Genomic DNA, 27,059 nt, shown 5'->3' with positions numbered 1-27,059 from the left:
ATGGATCCATTTTAGCCCTCGGGAAGAGAATCCGGGTAGCTACCAAATAGTCGAAGTGGAGGATTGGTAGAAAAACAACATTTAGGAAAAGTTTTGCAAAGAGAGGAGTTGTTGAGCAAAGCGTTTTAATACTTCCCGAACCAAGGCTTCATGCTCCTCCATGAAGTTTGTGAATAAATTCTAAGAAACATCATCTAAGCTACACCACTACTCCTTTGTATAATAATAAATCATGGAGAACTTCGCTATTGATGAGGGCCATAAAAGCTCCGGGGGGGCCCTACTCTAACCCGAATGGCATTATTAAGTATTCATACTTCGTCCAAATTTTGGTGTTAAAATGCAGATCAAATGTTTCATAGCCTTCCGCTAATCCGGACTCTGTAGTAAGCTTCTCTTAAGTCCAACTTAGTAAAAATGCGCCCCTTGCCCCTTTAAAGCATCTAAAAGGTCCTTGAAGTTAAAGGAGGCAAAGGGTATTTATTGGACAGGGAAACCGTACGATTCGAAAGTCCTCGGTAATCCGTGACCCAGAGCCTTTTGTAGAAGACCCGGCCCTTTTTTTTTAACAAATAAATACCAGGAGCAGCATGTATTATTGTGTTTGGTAGCTCATTAAGTATGAACTCCGCCGAGCAAAGGTTCTTGAAATCCCATAAGAGAGGCACGAAGTTCCTTCTCCTCATTGGGACTCATTGGCGCACATTAAATTCTACCCTTGGGCAGTTGAGCCCCTGGCTGTAATACGATTTTTTGCAGTCAGTGTCTCTATGGGAGTGGCAATTGATGCAGCATTCTTGCTCCTGAAATACTCTGGCTAAATCTTGGTAAGCCGGGTGGAATGCCCGTAGATTCGGGGAGCTTAACTGGATGCGTGCACCGCTTGTAGCGAAGCCAGGGGGTGTATGCTTCATTAGGAGGTGAGTTTTCCCCAATTCATGTGTTTCTCCCAGCAGGGAGGGTCAGTCAAATCTCTAAGATCCGTTCTTTCCAAATGAATCTTTGGTTCGTGCAACAAATAACAACCATGGCATGCCTTCCAGGACTCATGGAGTCGTTTGGCCACTGGAGCCAGAATAAAATCTAATTCTTCTCCCAATGACTTCAGCGCAGCGGAGGAGAACCGGTTGCGCTTTTGAACTGGCCGGTCCTTCGCCCTCGAGAGGGCTGGCTTCGCCCATTTGGGTGAAACGGTATAGGCTTAGCTGAGGGGACTCTCGGGGTTCTAGTCCAAGTATTCCTCCGCCACTTGGGACCGCAGATTAAGCAAATGGGGAGCACTCCAGAATCTACAAGGGCTGAGGCTAGTAATACGAGTGTGCTTAGCGAAGGGTTGGCTTTCAGAATCGCGCTTTTGAATCGTGAATGGGAGCGCCTGCCTTCTACTCACCGCATCTGGAGTCGAAATCCCATATCCATGGGGGCTGAAGAGAGGCAAACCGCTGCTTCCCCCTCTTCTGGAGTCGCCTCTCGGTAACCGGCCTCTTTAGACGAGCCCGTTGGAGGCGGCTCCGGATTTACGATGGTGGCTTGGCAGATGGGGTGCGCCGCAGCGCTTGAGCAGAGCGGTTGGCTTCTGTTTTTCGGGCAGTTGGCAGCTAGATGACCCGGTCCTCCGCGAGTAAAGAACACAATCCCAAACGGGCGACGGCGCATCGCAGGTGGTTTCCGTGAGAGGCTGCTGGGCTTGGCTTATGAAGTCGCAGCGGTGGTCGAATTAAATGGCGGCGTGGTTTTGGCGCATGGCCGGCAAGCGGCGCCGAAAGCGTAATCCAAACGAGGACGCCACTTGAGATCCTAATTCGATCCATTCCAGCAATAGTGCGTGGGATCCAATAAGGGAACACCGGATTTCGCTTTCGCGAAGTTCTTGCCCGTCGGCCGACGGCATCCGCAGGAAGTATCGGCACATTTCATCGCGGCTCAGGCCACTCCTGAGGGAGCTCGAAGCAGCCGCATCGCACGAAATTCACGGGCAAATTCGGCAAAGGAGCGATGCTGCCTTGCTGAATAGATTTGATGGTGCGGATGGCTTCATTTGGCTTCAGCAATTCGGATCTTGGAAGCGAAGCCCTTAAGGCTTGGAGGAACGTGAGGCACCGTATCGGCGGTATCACTCCCCTTACCCAGGTCAAAAAGAGTTTCACAACCACCAGTCGAAGCTGCCATCCATCCAAGACGGAACCCGATGTCCCGTATTTTTTCGCTGTGTCAGACCGGTACAAATCGTCTATATAGTCCTCTCCTATGTGGGTAACATCGAAAGTTGCAGGATGGAAGTAGGGGAGTTTGGAAGCGGTCCCGCATCCCGTAAACGGGCAGGTATTGAGGTCTGTAATATCCTCTCTCCACGGGCTACCTCGGCGCCAGCTGGCCAGCGGCGGTTCGCGCAGGTTGAGGGCGGGCGGGCGCAGGGAGAGCCGGAATCGGTGGAGGTGGGGGCACCCGACGCGCGGGCGCCGCTGGTGCTCTGGGTGGGAGCAGGTCTTTGGAAGGTGGCAGGATACGCTGAGTAGCAGGTTACCTCCAGAAGCGTCGCCCCTCTGGCGTTAGCTGTACCCAGTAACGGCGTAGGACTCCAGCTTGGGGGCATCTTGTCCTGCTGCTTCTTCAGCCTCCTTCTTCAAAGGCTGCTACGCTAAGTCTCTTTCGCCAGTCAAAGGCATCTTGGTGCGCATGCAAGAAGCTGCTTTCTCTCGCTCCAGCTTTGGCCAGTTCGCCTCGCTTGAATAGCTGCAGTTAGTTCACTTTGGCATGCGCGACGCGATGGCCTTAACGCTTCGCGTTGACGCTCTAAGTCCAGTTTGGAGTGTTCTGCAGGACCTTTATCATGGACCGCTAGATTCCCGGTGGCATATATTGCCGCTGCAACGCGCCTTTGGCACGGTCCAATTCGAGTTGGATTTCTTTGCGCCTTCGCTTGCCAGTTCCCGGGTCTCTTTGCAGGTTTCTTCACGCTTCTTGCTGCAGCTTCGCTCCCGTTCCTCTTCCCATAGCTTCGGCGCTCTTCCACGGGCCCATGCTTCCTGGGCATCCTACGCGTAGTCGGCCCACTTCCTCATCCCAGCTCTCTTTTGACGGGAGGGGAAAGAGTAGGTCCGGATGGGAAGGCAGGCTTTCTTCGGATTCCTTCTTCATCGCGGAATGCAGCACTTCGTGTCCACCGCGGCTCCATCGAGAGGCTCTAGGTGCAGCTGCTGGATCCGGGATCTGGGGGTCCGGATCGGAAGCTGGTACGGATAACCCTCCCAATCCCCGATATAGTCCCTGTTTCTAACGGGTGGTCTTAGGATCGGCCCCAGTGCTATGCCATACGGTGGATTCTCTTTGGGAGCATCATCAAAATCACGAGTCCAGGAATGCGCTCATAATGGACTTCCTGGGTTGCCGCAGATGAAAAGTGGTCCAGGCCCATCTCCTCCGCGGACAGGCTGCATCTGAGGGTTTGTAATCCAGCCTGCGACCGGAAACGTGGTAGGTATCCTCGATCCACAGGCGCCCGATCCATAGACAGCGCCCCAAACGGTACTCAGCATGTAAGTCCACATGATCGCTTTCCTCGTCCCCTCGTCCCTCTAACGGAGGCGTAAAGGGAAGACTTCCGTGGTTGGGATACGAGGACGGGAAAGAGTTACTTTCAGATGCTTAGAGACCCGTTCTCCTCAGCGGTTCCTCCAAATCCATAAGGGAAAGCTCGGAGCCCTCTTTGGGGGCTACCGCACCTTCCACAGGTTCAGGAATATTCAACCTCTCCATGCCGAGACACCAGAGGTCCGCTACACTGGGAAGATAGATGAACTAGGATTCCTGCCACAATGTAAGGAATTCCATAGAAGCAGAAATAAAAAGGCTTTTTGGTGTAAAAGACCGTTTATTCAGACATCCTAGAAAGCTCACGTACACGACGTGGCAGGAATGAAGTCTCCCGCCAGAAGCACAGGTTATAACTCTGTCCATCCCATCCCCCTCCCGGTTCTCTCACGCCAGGAACGGAGGTTCTCGGCCCATCTCTCTCGAAGAGATGAGGCCTCCATCAGAGTCTCCGCCGCAGATGCTGGCCCATCGCCCGGGTTATGGAATTCAGTCAAGGCCAGGCAGCTGTTCTGAACATCAACACCATTGAATCCTTTACACTTTGAATCCATGACTCCTTGTCCTGGTCTCTGGAGCAGCAGAAAACAAGCTTGTTCCATCTTCAACCTGACCTCCCTTCAAGTATTTAAATATGGCTATCACGTCACCCCTTAACCTCCTCTTTCTTTGGCTAAAGTGGATCAGACAACACACTTTTGAGTCACTGTAATGCAATCTAATGGGACTGTTCAAAAGATTGTTTTGCTAGATTTTCTCTGGAATGATTTCAGAAATGTGCAAATAATCCAACCTGAGCTACAAGTTTCTTGGTAAATTCTGCGCCTACTCACCCTGATTTAATAAGACAGTTTCCAGAGAAGAAAATAATTTAAATTATCTCTTCACTGAGTGCCATTTTATCCTGCTATAATAGATAGATGAATTTAGACCATTACACCTGTCATCTGCCATTGTGTGTAAACACAAAGGAAATGTATCCCATCCAGACACCAAATCTTTTAAGAATGACAATTATCTCTGAACATTGACTGTCACATCGGGGTAATGCTGATATTTGTTACAACATAGACTGCATTCCAAACACTAGTTATACAAACATTGATTCCCGAAACCTGCCCTTGATCACTACTTTAACTCATAAGTTTTACATTTTACTAAACTGATTTAAGGATCAATCACGTAAGACAGTTTTTGAAACATTTCAAATACCAATAAAATACTTACTAGTTAGTTTCCTATAGGCACTACTGATATACTTTATCGAAGCCTAGGAATGCCCCAGAATAGCAGACCAGACGAAACGTCGTTATTTTTAATTGCTAGGATTTAATTGCCTATAGTTTTCAGCTTTTCAGCATAAAGGTGGTAGAGAGAAAAGTGTGAACTGGCTAAGCAGTCAAGGTCTACAACCCTGAAGAGAGGCCCCCTCTGCACAGGCAACACAAAAGATTTAAATTAACCGGTGTTGCCTGTTCTTGCCATTCAAACGGTGGGTGCAAGAACCATCCAGGATCTCTGGGAGCCCAGCAACAGGATGTGAGAATGTTTTGCAAAGAAAACACTTTGTTTCCCTGCAAAACCCACATCTGAGCCCCCCCCCCCATAAACAAACTGGCACAAAATGGTGGCCATGTAGAGAATCCATTCTAGTGGCAGCTGCCTGCAGAATCCACCAAAATGGTAGATGGAAAGGGGGGAAACAACCCTTCCTGCTTGCCATAGTTCAACCAGGCAAGCAGAAAGTGTGTGAAACCTGGGTTAAACGGAAAAAGTTGCTAATTTAGTGATTTTCATTTAATCAAGATCAAGAAAATAAAATGGGCACTTCTCCCCCATAATGCTTTTTTCGCACCCCTTAACCCATTATATTTTGCCTGGGCGAAATCATGCTAAGCCCCTTCAACAAACATGAGATTTACTTTCTGAGTAGACCATCTTTGGATTGCTCAAATAAGTGATGCATTGCAAACGTTTTTAGTGGGAGGTGGAAGTTCTATCCAAGCTTTGTTCATCTATATCCCTTTTTTCCCCCTGATTAAGGTACGAGAAAGAAAAAGCACTCCGTCAAAGCGTGCAGAATGATGTTGAACACATTCGTAAGGAACTTGACAATATGACAATCATCATAACTGATCTGGAAATGGAGATTGAAGCTCTGCGAGAAGATCATATCCTCAAGAAGAAAAAGCATGAAGAGGTAGGACAAGATTTGATTTTTTAAAAAAAATCGCTGATGTGCGTTGGTTGAGATTCTGAGGTTTTAATTCTTCCTCACTCTTCTTTAATTCTTCTTTAATTCTTAATGTTTCTAAATATAACAGCACAATCCTCATGAGAATTACACTTTTTCTAAATCCATAGATGTCAGTGGTGGGTGTGTCCTTCAAAACTCTTTACGGCTATACTTTAAGTTGCCAGATACACTCTTCAGTTTGTGATCCAGCTGAAAAAAGAGGTGTTGAGAAGTCAGGCTGGAATATTTGCTTTGGCTGTTTCCGCACGAAGGCGGAAGCGGCCGGGTAGGCGTACTCGACGACGACCCGACGACGCTGGGACCGTCCACATGGACGGTCCCAGAAAGAGCCGGGACGACGGCGCCACAGAGCGCCGTCGCCCGGCCGACCCGGCATGTCCCCGGGCCTCCGGCACGTCGCAGAGGCCTGAGGACACGCCCCCCGCCCCTGCGCGCCTTCTCCAGTGTCGCAGGGCAGGGGGGCTTGTCCCCAGGCCTCGGCGACGCCCCGGAGGCCTGGGGACAAGGTAAGTGCAGGGGGGGAGGCGCCTTGAAGGTGCTGCCGTTCGCACGGCAGCAGCTTCAAGCCGGCGTTCCCGGGAAAGTGCGCTTCCCAGCGCACTCTGGAAACGCCGGCTTGGCGCCGGTCGGGCGGCACGAGTGCGGCGCGGCTGTGATGCAGCTGTGCCCCCTGTGCAAATGGCGGCCTGGGGACAGCGTTTTTGCCGTCCCCAGGCCGCCATATTCCACCCGCGCGGAAACGGCCTTTGATTTTGCTGGGAGCTGTTGCACCTAAGAGGAATATTATCTACCCCAGGGTTTACTTCTTTTAGAGAATTTTGCCTGTTAGGTCCCAAATGTTCTACTGAAGTTTTGGAGATTGGTCTTAAGCAGTCTAAACATAATTTATAAAACTCAAAGAGAACATAAGAACATATGTACATAAGAAAATCCACACTAGATCATGTCATCAAATCCCAGTCTGTTCACACTGTGGCCAACCAGGTGCCTCACAGAAGCCAACAAACAAGATGACTGCTGCACTATCCTGTGTCTGTTTTATTTTTTTTATGTATACTTATTTCCCATCCATCACCAAAGTCCCTGGGCGGGGTACAGTCATAAAGACCTTGGGTGGGGTATGTGTTCCACACGACCTAATATAATAGGCATGCTTTTCTGATAATATAACAGACATGCTTCTCTGATATAATAGGCATACTCTGCTGATACATTTGCCTGAACCCCTAAAAAAGGGGGTTCAAAGCTCTGTAACCACAGCTTAACAAACCCTTGAAACTTAATCCCTGTTAGTAAACACCGAGGCTAAATTCTGACCCTGCTTATGCAGTTTTGCATACCATTCCCTGGCACCACACTGCCAGCTTTACACATCGTGCCAAGTTGTGCCACACAGAGTAATCATGGCCTGCATTTGTTTGAGGTGGGAATTGTTCATTTAGTTGTATTTATGTCCCACTTTTCTCTGGGAGGGGGTTTAAGGATTCTACTGCATGTCCCCTTCTCTTAATTGAATTGACTTACTCTCTGTAAACCGCCTTGGGTCCCGGGAAGAAAGGTGAGCTATAAATAATGTTAATAAAATAAACTTCAGCAACAAATACAATATAGATAAACCAAAAACAAAAAATGTATTGTCGAAGATTTTCACGGCCGGAATAACTAGGATGTTGTGGGTTGTATAGCGTGTCCCAGTAGTATTTTTTCCTGACATTTTGCCTGCATCTGTGGCTGGCATCTTCAGAGGATCTGGTGGAAGTAAAGCAAATAGAGTATATATGCCTGTGAAATGCCCAGGGTTGCTTTACTTCCACCAGATTCTCTGAAGATGCCAGCCACAGATGCAGGAGAAATGTCAGAAGAAAATATTACTGGAACATGCCCATACAACCCATAAAACCCACAACAACCTAAAAAGAATATGGCTTGGCTCAGCTGGAAACCAATTGCTGATTCATCTACTTTTACCACCTGTGAGCCTTTGGCCCTTGCCCTTTGGTTTGTACCTATGGACACGCCCAATCTTACAGTACCTGTAGTATGGTATAATTTGCCTTCCCCTTCCTACTATAGTACTGTAGAAAAAGGAAGACAAATTTAGTTCAGATGGAACTCAGCCGCCAGCAAGACTCACCCCCTGCCTGTTTATTTGTTCTACACATTTTGAACATTTTATCAACTTGCTTCTATCTTAATGTTTACCTGTTAACCTTCTTCATTCGCACAGGCTTATGCATACATTCAGTGATATAGATAACACCCACTGCAGTTACAAATCAATAGAGTGCCACATATTTGAAAATAATATTCTCTAGCCAGCTACTTCTTTAGAGGAGAACAAATGTTCCAGTTGCTAGACCTGTTCTCAACATGCCTTTAATATGGGGCTCCCATTATTTGCTCCTCTGGTGGCCGTGCAATCCAACTTCTCATAATACAGATGAAGCATAACCATTGCTGTGCTAAGAGGTCCTGTAAGTCCCACAGCTAAAGAGGAATGGAAACATCAGCAAGAATGTAGGACATGACCCAAATACGAGCCACAGTTCCATTGTTAATATAATTTTGTGCTGGGAGGGGAAAAAACTTGCTTTTGGCAAAATGTGATGAGATTCTCACCTGAAAGCCAGCGCTCAGAATACGACACCGCAGCTTAACAGGCAACCTGAATAGTGGCTAATTTAAACATTATGATCTTGGCTTCCCACGGGCAGTTTGCAGTTTATGAGCCACAGGATGATAAAGTGAAGGGAACTTTACCAAACCAGTTCAGCTTGTCTAATAATTAGGTTGTTTACATAGTAATTATGTGTACAGCATTCAGTTGCTCCTGTAGAAATTACAGAGGACCTTACAGCCTTTGAATATAAATTGGTTGCACATAGTTTTGTGCAAACTGTATGTAGGAAATGAAAGATAGTCCTAAGTAAAAAAAGATGCCCCTTGAAGTTGCGGGTTATGTTTCAGTAAGACGTAGGAATTCAAAATTCCTATTTAACCCTGCTTCAAACTGCCTCATAGGTTCATTTTCAAGGTGGACAAAATATTCCCAGGGGGAAAACCAGAGTCATACATACCGGGATGTTTCTATCTTGGTTCCTCCCTCTGCACGGCAGCCCATCAGCGCATTCAGGCTGGGAGGGAGAACTCCAGGGGCCCCCCTGGTTTAGTTTCATTGTCCTTGACGATATTGCCACGCATGCACAAACTGTCCTGTTTTTCCGCCATTCTGATTGGCTGCAGTCAGCATGGCAGGAAAAATAAACTGGTCCATTTCCCACGGTGTTTGCATGGGAGCGGGAGCGCCGCTGGTTTTTTTTTAAAAAAAAACCCTCCCAATTTTGTTGTTTTTTTAAAGGTGCAGGATAAGGGAAATCTTGTGGGGCAGGCCCAAGTTAGACTCAGAAGCCATGTGGAAATCATGGCCAAACCAGGATGTTTCACCTCCTTATCCCAGGATATAATGGCCGTGGGGAAAATGCCAGGGTTAATGTTTTCTCAGCAGGGTTCTAGGTCAGCTCTTGTATTCTTTCACAAACACACATTCTTCCAGAATACAGTATTATTCTGGTGTCCTACAAAGATGCTCGAACACCAAGTTGCAAACAGAAACGTGATTTTTTAGTGATCAGTTTGATAGTTCATGGAACTGTTTGTGGATGTTCGAAAGGTTGTTTCACAGTATTCCTTACTAACTGTGCAGCTGGCTTTTGGGGCATGTGGGTCCTCACATAGCTTGACTGAAGTCTGCCAAACCTTGCTGCATAACTGTTCAGCTCAGTGGGCAAATAGATAATTCACAAAAGACAAACAGATCATTCACAAATCAGATATTCATAAAATACTACTTTACGGTGGTGGTCATGTTGGTGATCTTAGTTATATTGGTGGTCATCTTAGTTATGATAATGGCTGCTGATCAGTTTGAATCAGCAGCATCCATCCACATTCGCACTTTTGCAAAATCTGATGCAAACTAGTTCAGTATAAATTTGCAGCTGCTAGACATGAACCCAATCAACCAGGAGATGCCGGCGACACTCTGGCATTCGAGCAAAACGTTATGGTTAAGCCACCAAATGTGTTCAAAGTGAAATTTGCAGACTCCCTAATATCTTACATTATTCCTCCCTATAGCATGCAGGCCCTGACATGTATAGCCCCAATTAGTCTGTGATCATCAGATCACAGAACCTAAGCAGGATTGGCCCTGGTTAGTATTTGGATGGGAAATCACCAAAGAACTCCATACATAGGAAGGTAATGGCAAATCATCAATGTTAGTCTCTTACCCACATAATCTTATGGGGTCACCACAGCTCATTGCAAATTGATAGGTGATTGATGTCATGGGGTCTAGGCAGAAACATGGGCCATCAAAGCAGAATCCTGTGCAGAAGAATAATTGCTGCCCCGCAGCAGGTGTCAGAAAAAAGGCAAGGGAGAAGTGAGGAAAGGGGAGTGGGTAATTGGTCTCCTTCGGAAGGATATACTACAAACCTGCAGAGAGTCATTAGTGCATAAACAGCCTCTGTTTAATGCAAAGCACAAGTCTGGCATTTGTATTTCCAACAATTTGCAATGAGCTGGGTTAACAGCAAGAGGCAGGAAGCTTTAAGGAGGGAGAAAAATAATTCCAGACCCCAAATTACTGATTTCATCAAATTGACAGTGACAAGGCCACATGAAGCCGAGAAGATGTGCAAATGGCGTTTGAAAAGATGAGGATCAGGAATCCGATTCCACCAGCATGGGCCTCCTAGTGCTAGAGGAGGTGGTTAGAATCTCCTCTGGCTAATCAGTGCCAACTTGGACATGACAGGCATAGCCTTGACTGCATGGGTAAAGCTCATTATACCCCACCTTTCTGTAGTCCATATTCAAGATAGCTTATAGTAAAAGAAGAGGAGGAGGAGGAAGGGGACGGAGGGAGGGAGGCGTAGGAGCAGCAGTGGCGTAGGAGGCTAAGAGCTCATATATCTAATCTGGAGGAACCGGGTTTGATTCCCAGCTCTGCCGCCTGAGCTGTGGAGGCATATCTGGGGAATTCAGATTAGCTTGTACACTCCCACACATGCCAGCTGGGTGACCTTGGGCTAGTCACAGCTTCTCGGAGCTCTCTCAACCCCACCCACCTCACAGGGTGTTTGTTGTGAGGGGGGAAGGGCAAGGAGATTGTAAGCCCCTTTGAGTCTCCTGCAGGAGAGAAACGGGGGATAGAAATCCAAACTCTTCTCTTCTTCTTCTTTGACAACAGTAGATGCACAAATTTCTGCCCTTGGAGTACAATTTCCCTTTCTCTACCCTCCTGAGACAGACAGGCACCTCAAAACTGGTTCCTGGGACAGAGGAGATCTTCAGTAAAAGGATGTGTGTGTGTGAAGTGATGTCAAGTTGCTTCTGACTCATGACGACCCTATGAATCAATGTCCTCCAAAACATCCTATTGTTTACAGGATTGGGGCCATTATTGGCTACCGTGGGTGGGAAGAGGCAAGAAAATTATTCTCCCCAAACAGAAGCACTTACACTCCAAGCCTAGACACTATTCCTCCTCCTATGCAATCTTCAGGGCTCAGCATACTAGTAGTAATTAAGAGGAAGAGGCAGCATAGGTAATGGGTCATTTGGGAGTAGGCATTCCCACCACTCCGAATTTTGAGAGGAAATATCTCTTTGAAACTACTCATCCTTTTGATGGGTGCAACAAGCCAGCTTCAATTTTGAGCACATTTGCTACAATAAACTGGAAGGATCACAGCAGAAATTATTTTCTCTGAAAGGAAATTTTGTTGCGTAAATGTTATGGAACACTTATTCAAAGCAAAGGAACTCTGATACATCTTCAACACTCCATTTGAGCTGCCTTGAAGCTCAAGGTTTTTTGTTGGTTTGTTTGTTTACTTTAAAAGGAGCTGTGGCATCCTTAGCTAAGAAATGAAATCATTGAGAAAAATCTCATAGAAAGCTAAACTGCACAGAACTGAAGTAGCCCACTGTAAAATCATTCCACTCAAAGAGGAGGGGGTGTCAGACTCAAATGTTACAGTGCAATAGACTGATCTTGCATCTAGTTTTGGTCTGTGCTGATTTCCTTCCTCACACTTCTTCACTCACAGGATATGGCAGCACATGCCCCTTCTGAGGACCTGCAGGTGAATGTGAAGGTGAATGCAGCCCCACCAGAAGATCTGGCCAAGATTCTGGCAGGGATAAGAGAAGACTATGAAGCAATAATTGAGAAGAACAGCAAGAGCCTTGACGCCTGGTACCAACAGCAGGTAACAAAGCAAGGCGACAGACTGCTTTGTAGGGCCTAGCCTGCCTTCTTACAACAATCCATTTTTGGCTAGAGTTCCGATGTGTTAGCTGTCTATGGCTTAGAACCTGGCCCCAGGTTGCCATGAGAGCTTGCTGACTTCATCCCATTACAAGAATTCTCTGTTCCCCAAGGAGCCGTCATGGACGCACATCTCCACCACTGTAATGAACTTTCTTGGAGATGGATAAAATGCTCAGCTGCATCAATAGTGAAGGAATAACACTCCCTCATGGGTGGAAAAGTCCTTCCCTGAACCTTCTGCATTCAGTAATTAATAATTCCCTGACCCTGCAGGGCCAGTTTTAAGCTATGTTCTCCATTGGCTGGGCTCAAATTAGAACGTGACACCTGCCATGACACCATGCTCGATTAGCCAAGTGGCCTCAAGGAAACTTCCTCCCCAAGGTTTCTTTCGAAAAGCAGGTTTTTCCCTTGGGTGTGTATCTGTGTGACATCACCCATTCAGGGAAGATTCTCCAGCAGTTTGATTCTGAGATACGAGTACATGCATCCTGATCTCAGAAGTCTGGCCAGCTCAGCTAACTACATCCATGCCTAGTCAGAGTCTACAAGTTACTGTGTTCTGTTTTTTGCTTTATTTCCTTTCTTGCTTGTTTTCTTGCTTCCTTTCCTTGGTAAAGTAAAATACTTGTAGTGGTCAGAGGCGCATCTGCCATGGGGACATGGGAAGTCAAATGTCCCCGGGAGCCCCCATTTGTTCATGTGGGGGGTGCAAAAATTCAGGTTCATTTGTGTGGTTTTTTGTATTTTTAAGTGTTTTTTCAGTTTTTTACCTGCAGGGGGCGCAGTTTTTAGGCTAGCCGCTAGCAGCACCAAAATTTCAGGGATTTTTTGGGAGACTCTGGTGAGGTTTGGTTCAGGGAATCCAAAGTTATGGGCTCCCAATGGAGGTGCCCCATCCCCCATTGTTTCCAATGGGAGCTAATAGGAGATAGGGGCTACACCTTTGAGGGTCCATAACTTTAAGGGTCCATAACCAAACTTCACCAAATCTGGGTGGTATCATCAGGAGAGTCTCCTAAAGGTACCCTGAAATTATGGTGCTGCTAGCTTAACAACTGCACCACTGACAGCAGGCACCCCCTCCCCAATTTCCCCAAATTCTCCTTTTAAATCCATCAGCATGGATTTAATGGGAGAATCTGAGGTATCTAGTTTAAACATTGAAAGTGATGCTGTTTCAGGGTGGGGGATAATCCACCCCCAAACAGCATCACTTTCAATGTTGTTTTAACTGGGGAACCCAGATTCTCCCTTTAAGGTGGATTTAAAAGAAGAATCTGGGCTCCCTAGTTTAAACACCATTGAAGGTGATGTTGTTTGGGGGTGGATTCCACTGGAGGTGCTTTGTGAGAGATGATGCTGACATATGTTTGGTAAATGTTTTGCTGTGGGTGATTTGTGAGAGATTTACATGCTTAATACCCACTTGCACTGGCTTGGAGCTGTTTCTCAGGCTAACAACCTACCTCATAGGGTTGGTGTGAGGACAAAATTAGGAAAGAGAGTTGGTGGGGAGAGAGCCATGTATGTTTTGCTGGGGGTGATTTGTGAGCTGGTGCAAAAAAATCATTGTTTGGTCGTGGTGAGGGAGGGTGGCAGCCCATACCTGTAACAAACAGACTGAAGTTGTGTACTTCAAACAGTTCTTTATTCACTGGCTTAGACAGATTCACAGGCAAAACAAGAGAACTCTGGAGCCCCAGAGTTCAATCAGTAGTTTAAAATCAGACATGCATCCCACCCGAGCAGAGATATTCAAAACAAAAGGAATTCACACAGAAAGAAGAAAGGCACAATTTATACAGAAAGAAGCACACTTAATGATAACACACAGGCAAACATATCTCAACCCAGCACAAAGTCTGGGCGAATCGCCAAAAGGTTGGCGCTCAAATGGATGGGAACCAAGGTCAATTCCACACAGCACTTGACAATACCGGGGCGGGGGGGAGGGGGGGGCAAAGGTTTTGTCCCCGGGCTCCAGTTTGCCTAGATACACCTCTGGTAGTGGTTAAATGTTCTGTACTATTGTGAATCCAGCAAACTGAAATGTCACTCCACCACCAGTGCCAAGACGTTTGAGTAATGTCAATGGACTGAAAAGGAGTGGATACTATGATGTTGGAAAGATGCACACATACTCTTCCCCTCACCTCACAAATAGCCAGCGAATGATCAAACTGCTGTTTGGAATCCTGATTACTAAGGGAAGTGAAAACTGTAGTTTGCTAGAAAAGCAGGAATAATTGAGTTGGCTCAATTCTAGAGGAAGAAGGAATACATGAATCAAGGATCCTGCCTCCCGCATCTAAACATAGCATCCAAACACAGCTTTCCCTTGTGTCTGAACCATGGGGTAGAAAAAAGTAAGTCTCCAGATCCACCATATCTTCCATTCCTTAACAATTTCCCCACTGTGGGAAACACTAATTTGGGAAGCCTAGTGGCAACGGTATTTTGGTTAAGCCCAGTGGGAAAATTCTTATGCTGAACCTGTAAAACCCTGCATAAAACGAGGTACCAAACCCCTCTTGGGTGAGTGGTGTCATGACAGTCAGTTAACAAAAGCTTTTTCTTTACAGTTTGCAAATGGGTCAACTGAAGCGGGCCCTAACCGTGAAGAACTACAATCTGCTCGGAAAGAAATCACTGAACTGAATCGTACACTGCAAACCCTGGAAATCGACCTGCAGACCCAACTAAACAAGGTAAATACCAAGATCTAGGCTGAATCACATTTTCTGCCCCCTAATTAATTCTTCCAAATTCTGGTTTTGATTTATATATTGTGTACCTAGTCTGGCTCCATTGACAGCAGAATTTGACTGAGAACATGACTTTTGTCCATTCAGGTCCCATGATCCTGTTTTGTGAGATTAGAATTAATGTTCTCAGTGGGACCATTTATATCCAGCATGCCCACATGTTAGTCTCAGTTTTCTTTAATTTCACATCCTATGGTTTTATACAAATTATGACCTTGATAGATCAGACCACGGTCTGTCATTCAACATTTCGTTTCTAACAGCAGCCAGATAAATGCCAATGAATTTGGAAATAGACCATGAAGGTGCCAAAGCTCACTGTTTTGTTTCCAATATCTGGTATTAAGGGCTCAGATGTACATTAAAATGGACACAAATCATGTGACTTACAAGTAAACACACGGGGATTCTCCATTAGAAAGAGCTCGGCCATTCTGTGAGGCTCTGAGCACTGTTGTGGGGGGAAGCAGGTTTCAGTGTCCTTTTGGTAAGTAGAAACAGCTACAGAGCATTTACCTCTTCCTTTGGTTGCGTGTGTTCTTGATCACATAACTGCAGGACATATGAAGCTCAAGAGAGGACAGATAGACCTCTGCATATCTGTTTCCACTTGCAAAAATGAAATGCAGAGAATCCAAAAGCCTAATGGCAGAAAAAAGGAAAAAGAAAGCTGTTTGAAAGCCACAGCTAAGTGGTGCTGCGAAGGATGGTACAAAAGTGTTGAGCATTTAGAATGGTTTAATACACACACACACACACACACACACAGGTGCACACACAAACACACACACTTGTATGCTGGAAATGTTTGCAAATGAACTTACATCTTAGGCCGTATCATTTTTGTTTTTATATAACACCATGTGGACACATGGCGTTTTATCAAGTGACAAAAGCATACTGCTGCAGACCCCTGTTCTGAAAAGCTTCCCTTCCAAACTGAGATGAGAAAAAAAGAGAGAGGAAACAGAAAATAAGGCAGGTCCAATAAGAAATAAAACAACTCCAGGTGCTGCCATCCTGTATAACTTGACTAGCCATTATGGTATGATTCGACACACTTCTCAGATTTTTGGAAAAGCAGGATACAAATATTGTGACCAAATGCTAGGCTCATACTGGCAGATCGAGGCTGTATTATGCTCAAGAATCTTCTTGTGTTTCTCCACACCCGCTGTGCACAGTTTTGAAAGGCTAACTTCATTTATCCATTTTAGAAATATGCCCTGGAGAATAGCTTAGACGAAACCAGATCTCGTTACTCCTTTCAACTCCGAAGCATCCAACACACCATCTCCAAATGTGAAGAAGAGCTATGTAACCTTCGCCACGATATCAAGCGTCAAAACAACCAGTACAAAGTTCTCCTGGGAATCAAAACTCGCCTGGAAAAAGAGATTTCCACTTACCGCCAATTGCTGGAGGGGAAAACTGAAGGGTAAGGCAAAATTAACTGCAGGGAGAAAAATAAAAGAGGAATCAGTGTCTACAACCTTGGAGTGAACGATGAGGGTATTCATGCACAGATAATGCAAGGCTGAGATTAGTGAAGAAACAGGAAGAAGTAGAATTGGATTTATATCCCCCCTTTCCTCTAAGGAGACTCAAAGGGACTGACAATCTCCTTTCACTTCCCACTCAAAGCAAACACCCTGTGAGGTAGGTGGGGCTGAGAGAGCTCTGAAAAGCTGTTGACTAGCCCAAAGTCACCCAGCTGGCATGTGTTGGAGTGCACAGGCTAATCTAGTTCCCCAGATAAGCCTCCACAGCTCAAGTGCCAGAGTGGGAAATCAATACCTGGTTCTCCAGATTACAGTGCACCTGCTCTTAACCACTACACCACTGCTGCTCCTGCGAAGCTGAGATGAGTGAAGTGAGAGTAGTGAAGAAACAAGTCTGAAAATAGGCCTCTGGCCCTTACCATATTTGCATCCTTAGGTTATATACAGGGTTCCTCACATGCCTTAAAGGACTTTTTTTAGGTAGTATAGAACCCCTATGGATTTTACAAGATACACAAAGTGCAATCTGTACTTCAGTCTAAGCACATTGATTTCAGCTAGCTTAGGCTGCAGTAAATCTGCACAGGAATACATTTATATGGTGGGAGATACAATACACATACACACACCTTTCCCTCAGATTTACTTAGCATGTATATCTGACAATACCAGTAAGTAGCAGTTTATGGATGATCACAGTGAACATGGTTGATCATTTCTCATGTGATTTTTTTACAGTGACAAGGCGGGATTCACTGGTGACAGGATTTTACTATGTGCTGCTCCCTTGCACGTCTATACTGCAGGCAGAAGCCAACTTAAAACTAACCTGGGATATACAGTACACACACCTAGACCTTTAAAAAAAGCATGTCCACTTTTTTAAAGCATGTCCACATGCAGGATTTCTCTCACGTGTGGCAAAACAGAAGTATGAGAAGATGCAGTCTGGATGGATCCAAAATTGAACTTTTTAAAGGTTTGATTCTTCACTCCTACATAAGAGGCTTTGGGCTAGTCACAGTTAACTCAGAAATCTTTCAGCTCCACCTACCTCACAAGGTGTCTGTTATGGCGAGAGGAAGGAAAAGGAGTTTGTAAGTCCCTTTGAGTCTCCTTACAGGAGTGAAGGGGAGGGGGGATAAAACAGGCTCTCTTTTTTTCAAGGGATCCAACACCAGTGAAATGTTGAGTTTGAAAAGCAGCTCTCAGTCCAACCCATAGCTTATAAACCATTGCCTTTGCCTTGAATTATAGTGTTTACCACAACCACTCCCTCAAAGGAGGAATCACCATAGAAAAGAAGTCACCAATGGGTTTATTTATTTATTATTTTTACCAGAAACAACAGGAAATTTTTTTGTTACTTTGCCTGTTTTAATTATGCTTTTAAAGTAATAATAAAAGTTAAAAATAATAACAAAAAGGAAAAATCTATATATATAAAAAGCCAACAGTGTTTTTGTTGAGGATAGTGTAACTCAGTAACTGCTGGGCCAATTCCTCTGAAAATTCCCAGCCACTATAGTCAGCCTGGTGAGAGTGTTTTTAGATGTTCACATACCTGAAATTTCACACCTGGCCCAGGTAAAACGCTTTTTTCCTGGCGCTCCATGGTGAAGGACATGCAGCTGCCTGTGTGTAACTGTCATCCTTAGAATGTTCGTGCTGCTTAGAATGTTCACTCAGATGGCCAGACAGGAGCAGTGAAAACAGTACATAGGCAGTAACTCGAGTGGAAGTGAAACACATACACACACATACACACGAGGGAGAGGGAAGGGAGGGAGAGGGAGGGGTGGTATGCAAGGGAAGAGAGGGAGGGAGAGGAAAGGGACGGAGGGGGAGGCACGCAAGGGAAGAGAAGTGAGAGAGGGGAGACAGTGAGGGGTGGCATGCAAGGGAGGGGAGGCAGGGGGCCCAGCATCTTGATATGACCCACCCACCCTACCGGAGGGAAAGGGAAGGGAGGGAGGGAGGGGAAGGGGTGGCATGCAAGGGAAGAGAAGTGAGGGAGGGAAGAGAGTGAGGGGCGACATGCAAGGGATGGGAGGGAGGTGCCAGGCACCCTAGATTCCCTGAATACTGCGGTTACAGTTAAGAAAACCAGGCACGCATTACTCAGGAGTAAGCTCGGTACAGCAACCATGACATACTCTGAATGGCTGAGTTGCGCCTCTCAGAAGGTTTCCTCAGAAGCGAAACCCATTGCCACCAACCAAACTTACTCCCAGGTAAAGGATCATGACCAGCTAGCCTAGATGTGTGGGAGGGGTGCCTTTCCATCCCCCCCCCTCGGAATGCGGGCACACACTTCAATGACATCGCACAGTATCAGGCTGCATGTTTGCATGAGCACGTACTGCTGGCCTCTGCAATTGTTTTGCTGCTACTGTTCCTTTCCCATTTCACCACAATAAGCCACAGCAATGCATGGCTGGGCCCTGCTAGTACTCAATAGAATCTATATTCTACACATAAATATTGCACACATAAAAAGTTAAACATGTCTACTTATAACTTCATGAGAGTTTCAAACTTCAGTTTGTTCACACTGGTTACTTAAGTCAGTTCTTCATCTTTGAGAACCTTATGAAAGTCAATGGTACTGCTATTAATGTATTTTGCTTCTCTTTTCTCACTTTACAGGATTACAGGCTTGGAGTCAAGTTTTAAAGGTAAATGTTTCTTGTCTGGATTTTTAGAGAAAAGTTATCAGTTTCTGGGTCTGATCATGATCACAGCAGGGTAGTACTAATATCCGTGAAAAGCTGAAGCAGACTGGCAGCAAGATCACCCTCTAAAGCATAGGTGTCAAATTCGTGGCCTTCCAGATGTTCATGAACTACAATTCCCATCAATTCCCATCAGACAATGCTCATGTTGGGAGGGACTGATGGGAATTGTAGTTCATGAACATCTGGAGGGCCGCGAGTTTGACACCCCTGCAAGACTTGAACATCACCTGAGCAGCTCTGGGTTAGGAAATATCTGAAGATTTTCAGGATGGAGCTGGGGGGGGGCAGGGCTTGGGGACATAATGCCACAGAGTTTATTCTCAAAGTAGCCATGTTCTCCAGGGGTTGCCTGGAGATCTTGGCTGCCTGGAGATCAATTGTAGTAGCAGCAGATCTCTAGGGGCCACCTGGAGATTTGCAATCTTAAGGAGCTACTTCCATGAGAGAGAGATTTAGATATTGGCAACCCATCCATTTGAACTAAGATTTGAATGTTCTTTGTAACTGGACAGATATCAACAAAGAACATCAACCAAGTGCCCTGCCACCAACTCTCTCAAATTCCTGTCTTTGGACCCCTACTGCCTTGACTAAACCTGAACCTGATAGTAGGACACACTTGTTATATAGGTTTGCAATGCTGCCTTTTTGCTTTGGCCATCCCATAGGTTTATGCAAGTGTAGGCAGCCTAGGCTCAGGCCGTTTAGGGATCTCGAGTTAAGAATCAGCAATTTGCAGAAGCAATCCAGCAAATTACTAGGGTTCTTTAAGAATAGGCAATTTATTTATTTATTTATTTATTTATTTATTTATTTATTTATTTATTTATTTATTTATTTATTTATTTATTTATTTATTTATTTATCGTTTACATTTTTATACCGCCCCATCCCCTAGGGGCTCTATAGCCCATCCCCTAGGGGCTCTATAGCCCACTCACTATAGCCCACCCGAGTTAGCATCCTTTCTGTGCCACTTGAAGATTCCGGGCAGTCTTCAAAGACAGCCCCACATGTATCACAGTGAACTGCAGTAATCTGTCCTAGATGTGTTCAGAGCATAGTCAACCATGTCCAACTTTGTTTTCAAGGTCCTAACTGCTAAACCAACCAAAGCTGGTTAAAAGTGCTACATTCTACAGAAGAATTTTGAGCCTCTATTTGGAGGAATGCATCTAATAGCATGCCAACCCATGAACCTGCTATTGGGGGTGGGGGCATAACCCTGTCCAGATGAGGCAGACCTCTTAATACTTGATTGGGTACAAACAGGAATCATGTTGGGACAAGATTTCTTGCCCTAACACACTTCCTGTCCCACTGTGCACCTCTGTGTCAGTGGGTAATCAGCCATAGAAAGTATGTTTTGCACAGCCGAAATGAAATTACTTTGGATAAGGCTTCCAATCTATAACGGCCACAGATCACCATTCTGTACCAAGTGTGGCTTAGCATGCTCTCTACTAGAGCTTACCTCTTTTATGAGACTAACTTTGGGTCCTCTATTTTGACTGCAACATGTCAGGTTTTCCGATTTTTCTCACAATGAAGGTGGGGGACACATTTCCCCTTTCTAGGTCATACAAAAGAACCCTGGGATTTCTGCTACCCTTGTAAAGTCAAGTATTGAAGAAGAAGAAGAAGAAGAAGAAGAAGAAGAAGAAGAAGAAGAAGAAGAAGAAGAAGAAGAGTAGTAGTAGTAATAGTAGTAGTAGTAGTAGTAGTAGTAGTAGTAGTAGTAGTAGTAGTTTGGATTTATATCCCCCCTTTCTCTCCTGTAGGAGACTCAAAGGGGCTTACAATCTCCTTGCCCTTCCTCCCTCACAACAAACACCCTGTGAGGTGGGTGGGGCTGAGAGAGCTCCGAGAAGCTGTGACTAGCCCAAGGTCACCCAGCTGGCATGTGTTGGAGTGCACAGGCTAATCTAGTTCCCCAGATAAGCCTCCACAGCTCAGGCGGCAGAACGGGGAATCAAACCCGGTCCCTCCAGACTAGAATGCACCTGCTCTTAACCACTATGCCACTGCTGCTCCAAAGTCCAAAGAACTGCTATATGCACAATCCATCATATACTGCTTCCCATACAATGACGTATTTCCAATTTTTTCCTAGATACCGGCAGTTTGAACAGCCAAAATCTCAAGAAAATTGTGCAAGACAGTGTGGATGGACATATAGTTGCCACGCACACTATTGAGATAAAAAGACAGGTGTAACCTCATGGGTGTGAAGAAAGAAAATTCTTCTACATAGAAAAAAACCTACAGATTTTCAGTATTTAAACAACTCTTTTAGGAATCTATGCTCATTTTTTTGGCGATCACCTGTTTCGCACAAACAGTGTAATTTAATTTAATATGAATGCACATTCTCCTTTTGGCTCTGACTTCTTTAAAGACCAACAAAACAAATAAAAATGTTAAGAAGCTACTCTTGTTCCTGGTGCCCAGAGTTTAAGCGTACCAATACATCAGGAGTGTTTTGATTGTGTCTTCCTGCATGAAAGGTGCTTGGACTTGATAGCCCTTGTGGTCTCTTCCAACTCTATGATTCTATGATTCTGTCAACAAAGAAGTGTGTTGAAATGCTGCCTAGCTAAAAATATCAAAATGTAATCTGAGGGAAGGGTATGAAGCTGGCTAGTGATGATTCTGCATTAACGCTTTCAAACAAATTCAATTGCAAACTTTGTTAAAAGAGGATGCACCTCTGGAAAGCTTATTCATCCTGGCTTTGCATGAGCTGTCTGCTTAAAATATTCTGAAAACCAGATCTATTTAGAAACAGCTGAAAATAAATGTTCAAACCTATTTGTAATTCAGTGAATAACCAACCATTAACTGTGACTGAATTTCATTTGTAATACACTCTACCTTTTCCCCAGTGAGTATACAAAGAATTGTACAATAAACCTTCACATTAGCTGGGCTAAATGCCTTTCTGTTGGGAAGTCCAATCCTGGGGTGGGGAATCCCCCTCTGGAGCCGCTGCACTCCAGAAGCAGGAAACAAGAGTCTGCTGTTCATGTTCAGGAGTGGGGAATCAAACCCAGGTTGTTCTGACACCTAAGTTTGTCAGCTGCCCTACACTCCCCCCCCCCCTGCTGTGACCATGCACTAGGCCTCCCCTGGCATCTCCCTCCCTCCTCAGCCCCACTGTGATTTGGGCAGCAGCTCTCCAGAGCCTCAGAAAGAGGTCTTTCACATCACCTTCAACCCGAGCGTTTTATAGGGTGCAGTGCCCACCCTGCCGATGCACGGGGCAAATGCACCAGTAAAGGGACAACTTACCCAGGCAGCTGGGCACCATGTGGCTTTGCAGCATCCTACCTGGAAGCCATCACTGGTCCCCAGGCCTGCCAGTGCAAAAAGCTGCACCAGTGTAGCCGGGGCATTCCAGGGGTGGGCTGGGGATTGGAGCCAACCTTACTGAGTTTCCTTCCGGCCCACTGGTACACTGTGGCATAAGCCCATATAGCCCAATGGAAGTCACTTGGGCAGCGTGGATGCTTTTTTGCCTTCTGCCTCCCCATACGACCAAGAAGCCCTCCTGGAGGCGGCAGGGCAGTGCTGAAGGGTGCTTTGTCCCACCTCTAAGACTTCTGGATGGGGCTGTAAGGAAGTTACCAAATAGGTACCCCCTATTTGAATAGAAGGTGTTTATGTGGAGATGGCGGTATCAAGGCTATGGAGTATATTTTGTCGACTTGTCCCTGAGGAGAAATATTTTGGGCCATTTTTGTTTTATACATTTAATTCTTCACAACGTTTAACTCATTTTTTATCTGATTCAGATCATAGGATTATGCTACTAGCAGATAAGCTGCTGTGGGTGGTAATTAAATAAAAAGGGGGTTAATTTCTTTTGGGGATTATATTAGTGTGATGCTGCTTGTGGCCTGGGTTAAAGTAAGCACCATATATCAAAACGAAAAAACAATAAAAATCAAGCAGCTCCATAAAAATAAAGTTTATTAAAATTCATATGGAACACTATAGAGAAAAACAGGATGACTGATACTCATCTCCCTGGACTAACAGAAGAGAAATACTTCCCAAAGGTGAATAGGGAAACCCTGAAGGCTTCTTAGCTGGTGACACACCAAGAGTCAGAGAGGCTCCCGATTCCCGTAGGGTGCTAATCTCACTTTAGATATAGAAGACATCCATAGCTCGTGGGATAGGACTAGTAGGTGAGCTCTTAATGAAGAGTTGGGTGATTTGTGTAGGACTCAGATTTGGACAAGATGTCCTTTTGGTTGATGAAATGAAATCACCTTGTGAGGTTCCATGAATGAGTTCTCTGAAATTGCCCATTAAGATGACGGCAGACAGAATTCATTCTCATGGGCCAAACGTTTTTAAAACATGTCAGGACCAGTTGGTGACCACAACCCCTGGTTACATAAAGAAGATTCCAACAGAACTTGAGTGGATTACCTAATCTTTCTGTGTGGCTAAACTGGGTAGAACGAGTAATACCAGACAGATGGCTTTAGATTTATTCTGACATATTATTTCATTTTAACTCTCAGAAGCAACTCAGCCAGCAAGATCTGATTCTTCACAACCCAAATATATTAGCATGGGTATGGCTTCATACTGTGCCATTATTTTCACATCATCCATCCCATTAAATGTTTTGCAACAGTGTGGTAGTGGTAGGAAAAACATATAAAGTGCTAGCTAAAATGATCAGAGTTGAAATTTCTATTTGATGAAAACACACATAAGCAGGCAGTTTGGTGTGGTGGTTAAAGTGTTGGACTAGGATCTGAGAAACCCCGGTTCAAATTTCTATTCTGCTTTGGAAGCTTGGTGGGTGACCTTGTGCCAATCACATACTCTCAACCTCATAGTATTGTTCTGAGGATAAAAAGCAGAGAGGAGAATGATGTAAGTGCCGGTGCCGGATTTACCAATATAGATTTGGCAGGCTGAAGCTGAGGGTCTCAAAATCCACAGGGCCTACAGCCAAGGTGTATTATATTTTTGACCCTTACACATGCTGTAATAACACACTGTAGTCTCTAAACAACCATTCAGTAATTTCCCATTTCAGAATAACACTGTCTTAAGCCAAAAACTCGACACTAGCATTGATTTCTGTATTGATTTTGTTCTTCCATGACTTATTCCACAAAATGTTTTCAAAGTTCGGTTATGGCAAAAGTTTTTCACAGTGTTGATTTTAACATGAATGTATTTTCCCCCAATCACTATGGTGTATAACAATAACATCTTATGTCCTTTAGAGGAGGAATTGTGAACTGTGGGATTTTAAACACCCGTCATTATCCTCAGCTTCATTCAATTTTGTTTACAACACTCTTCCATCTTCTTCGAGTTGTGAGGGTGAGGGATTGGGAAAAGCATCAAGAGGAATAGCCTAGGGCCTTTCTTCATCTAAATTCACAACTGGATGCGAGTCACTTTGGGTCCTCGTTAGGGAGCAAGCGGGATATAAATATAAATTTTAAAAGGACTGAGAGGGATTATGAAAAGGGTTTTTGAGATGGTGAAAAGAGTGAAAATTAAGTTTCTCTTAATACACAGTGTCCTCAACTTTATTTATTTATTTATTTAATTTATTACATTTTCACCCTGCCAATCTCCTGAAGGACTCAAGGTGGCTTACATGTAAAAACATACAAAAACCAAAACAATAATATAAACAGTATAAAAATATAAACATTATAAGCATTAAAAACCAATTTCAACAAGATGGCATAGCAAAAAACCTACACGGGAACGTAGAAAGCAGATGCATGAGCTGTATCCAGACAAGGACCACGAGTGATATTATTAAAAAGGGATGCCCGGCTGGCATGCCAGAAAAGGCCTGGCAGAACAACTCCATTTTACTGGCCCTGCGGAACTGAAACAGACTCTGTGGGGCCTCTGGGCACATTTGAAATTCTGAAAGAGAGTAGAAGATAGATTCAGAGAGTAGCCATGTGGGTTTTAGGTACCACACCCAGATCTGAGTTGAGTAGCACTTTAGAGACCAACAAAATTTCCAGGGTATAATGTTTGGGGAGTCAAAGCTCCCTTCACCAGGATACTAGGTGCAAGCATAAAATAGCCACATGCATAGAGGAAGTCAAGTGACAGAGAAGAGGCATGAGAGAGAATGAAGAAAAAGAGTTTGGATTTATACCATGCTTTTTGAACCATAGATTCTCAAAGTAATGTACAAACTCCTTCCCTTCCTCTCCCCACAACAGACACCTTGTCAGGTAGATGGGCTGAGGGAGTTCAGAGAGAACTGTGACTAATCCAAGGCCCACCAGTAGGCTTCATGTGGTGGAATGGGACATCAAACCTGGTTCTCCTAATTTGAGTCTGCCACTGATGTGGAGGAGTGGGGAATCAAATAACTATTATCCAGATTAGGGGTCCAAATTCTAATTTTAATTCCAATACTAACGCACTCAACATTGCAAGCAGCTGCCACTGAAATAACATTCTTTTAATCTACACAGCCAGTCAGATCTCTGGCAAAGAGCCCCATAAGGCCACACCAACTTTCTACAAACACTTGGGAGACATCAAGAACCGTGTCAGTGGGAGGCACAGTGCTCGTGGGCACCATGTTGGGAATCCCTGCAATTTGTCATCACATAATATAATTCTCTGGCACCAGGTTCAAAAAGTCATAATAGAGAGTACTGGTCTGATTGCCAGGAAAGGACACCGGTAATATTGTGCTTGTTTAAGCCTGGAGGGGACAAAACCATGTTCAACCAAAGCAGAAAAGTCAAAACAGGTTTACTTTCCATGAATTACAGCTTTTTTTTAAAATAACATACCAATAAACCTTACTTCTGTGTAGAAGCAAAGTGTGCTGGCAGAAGCAAAACTTTTAGAGACTACTCAGAAAATACTTTCATCATGCTAACTGAGAAAGATCAAAGGTCTCTCAAATGAATTTGGATGCATCTTGTTTTGCGTCCCCAAAGCTTATCATCAGTTTCGTGATCAGTTCCCATGCAGGTGCTTCTGATTGCAAAATATGAAACGTGTAAATCAGTTGCTGCCAACAGAAGAACACCTCCACTGGGGCCTCTTGTTTGTTCTCTCTACTTTTCTTAGTTGTTGAGTCTCCGAAATCAAGTCCTCCTGCAGAAAAGTGTTTACATTTAAGAAATTGGTTAGACTTCCTAAAGCAGTAGGTGACTTAGAAACCTTCTCAAAGAAGCTAGAGGGACACCATCTTGAAAACAATTCCTCTCCCCAAAGCTGGGAGTAGGTTCCATGGCAGGGGAAAACAGCAAGAACCTAAAATGGAAGAGAGAGCAAGATGAAAGAAAAATGGGGGGAAGACCAGAGAAGGCTCATAGAAACTGGGAAGCACAAGAGAAAGTGGAAAAAAGGTGGGAAGATTGAGGAAAAAAGGTGGGAAGATTGAGGAAAATGGGGAAAAAGAGAATGTATAGATGGGGAAATTAAAGTAATACCTTAATACTTCTTTCCTATCCCTTTATCTCATGGTTCTTATGGGTTCCCACTTCACCAAGTTGTATCAGACAGAAGGTACAGCACTGCCATCTTTTGTTCACACTGAATTTCTAATGTGTGCTTGTGTCCCGCCAGTCACTACTATGTTGAACAGGTACTGGAGAATGTAGGCAGACCTCGAGTATGGAGACACATGGGCTGCGTTTCAAAACACTTCACATACACTACCTCTGTAATGTTACAGTAGCCCCATAAGTACTGTAATCCTCACATGGCAAACACAGGCCGTTTCCGCCCCCCCCCCCCACCCCCCCCCCCCCCCCCCCCCCCCCCCCCCCTCCCCCCCCTCCCCCCCCCCCGCCCCCCCCCCCCCCCCCCCCCCCGACCCCCTGACCCCCC

The 27,059-nt window shown here is 45.0% G+C and overlaps 1 protein-coding gene across 1 annotated transcript in view; it reads left to right on the top strand.

Annotated features, from left to right (window-relative positions):
* The window catches only part of LOC125444695 (keratin, type I cytoskeletal 23-like), a 33,237-nt gene extending 11,109 nt beyond the window's left edge, over positions 1–22,128 (top strand). Inside the window, exons 3-8 of the mRNA XM_048517278.1 lie at positions 5,635–5,791; positions 11,968–12,129; positions 14,777–14,902; positions 16,177–16,397; positions 19,111–19,139; positions 21,313–22,128. Coding sequence (XP_048373235.1) covers positions 5,635–5,791; positions 11,968–12,129; positions 14,777–14,902; positions 16,177–16,397; positions 19,111–19,139; positions 21,313–21,416 — 799 coding nt within the window. The 3' untranslated portion in view covers positions 21,417–22,128. The remainder of the gene's footprint in view (positions 1–5,634; positions 5,792–11,967; positions 12,130–14,776; positions 14,903–16,176; positions 16,398–19,110; positions 19,140–21,312) is intronic.
* The last annotated feature ends 4,931 nt before the right edge of the window (positions 22,129–27,059 follow it).

The sequence above is a fragment of the Sphaerodactylus townsendi genome, linkage group LG15 (assembly GCF_021028975.2).
Source record: "Sphaerodactylus townsendi isolate TG3544 linkage group LG15, MPM_Stown_v2.3, whole genome shotgun sequence".
Taxonomy (NCBI): Eukaryota; Metazoa; Chordata; class Lepidosauria; order Squamata; family Sphaerodactylidae; genus Sphaerodactylus; species Sphaerodactylus townsendi.
The sequence above is the reverse complement of the archived record's forward strand: the minus strand, read 5'-3'. Positions and strand labels throughout refer to the sequence as shown.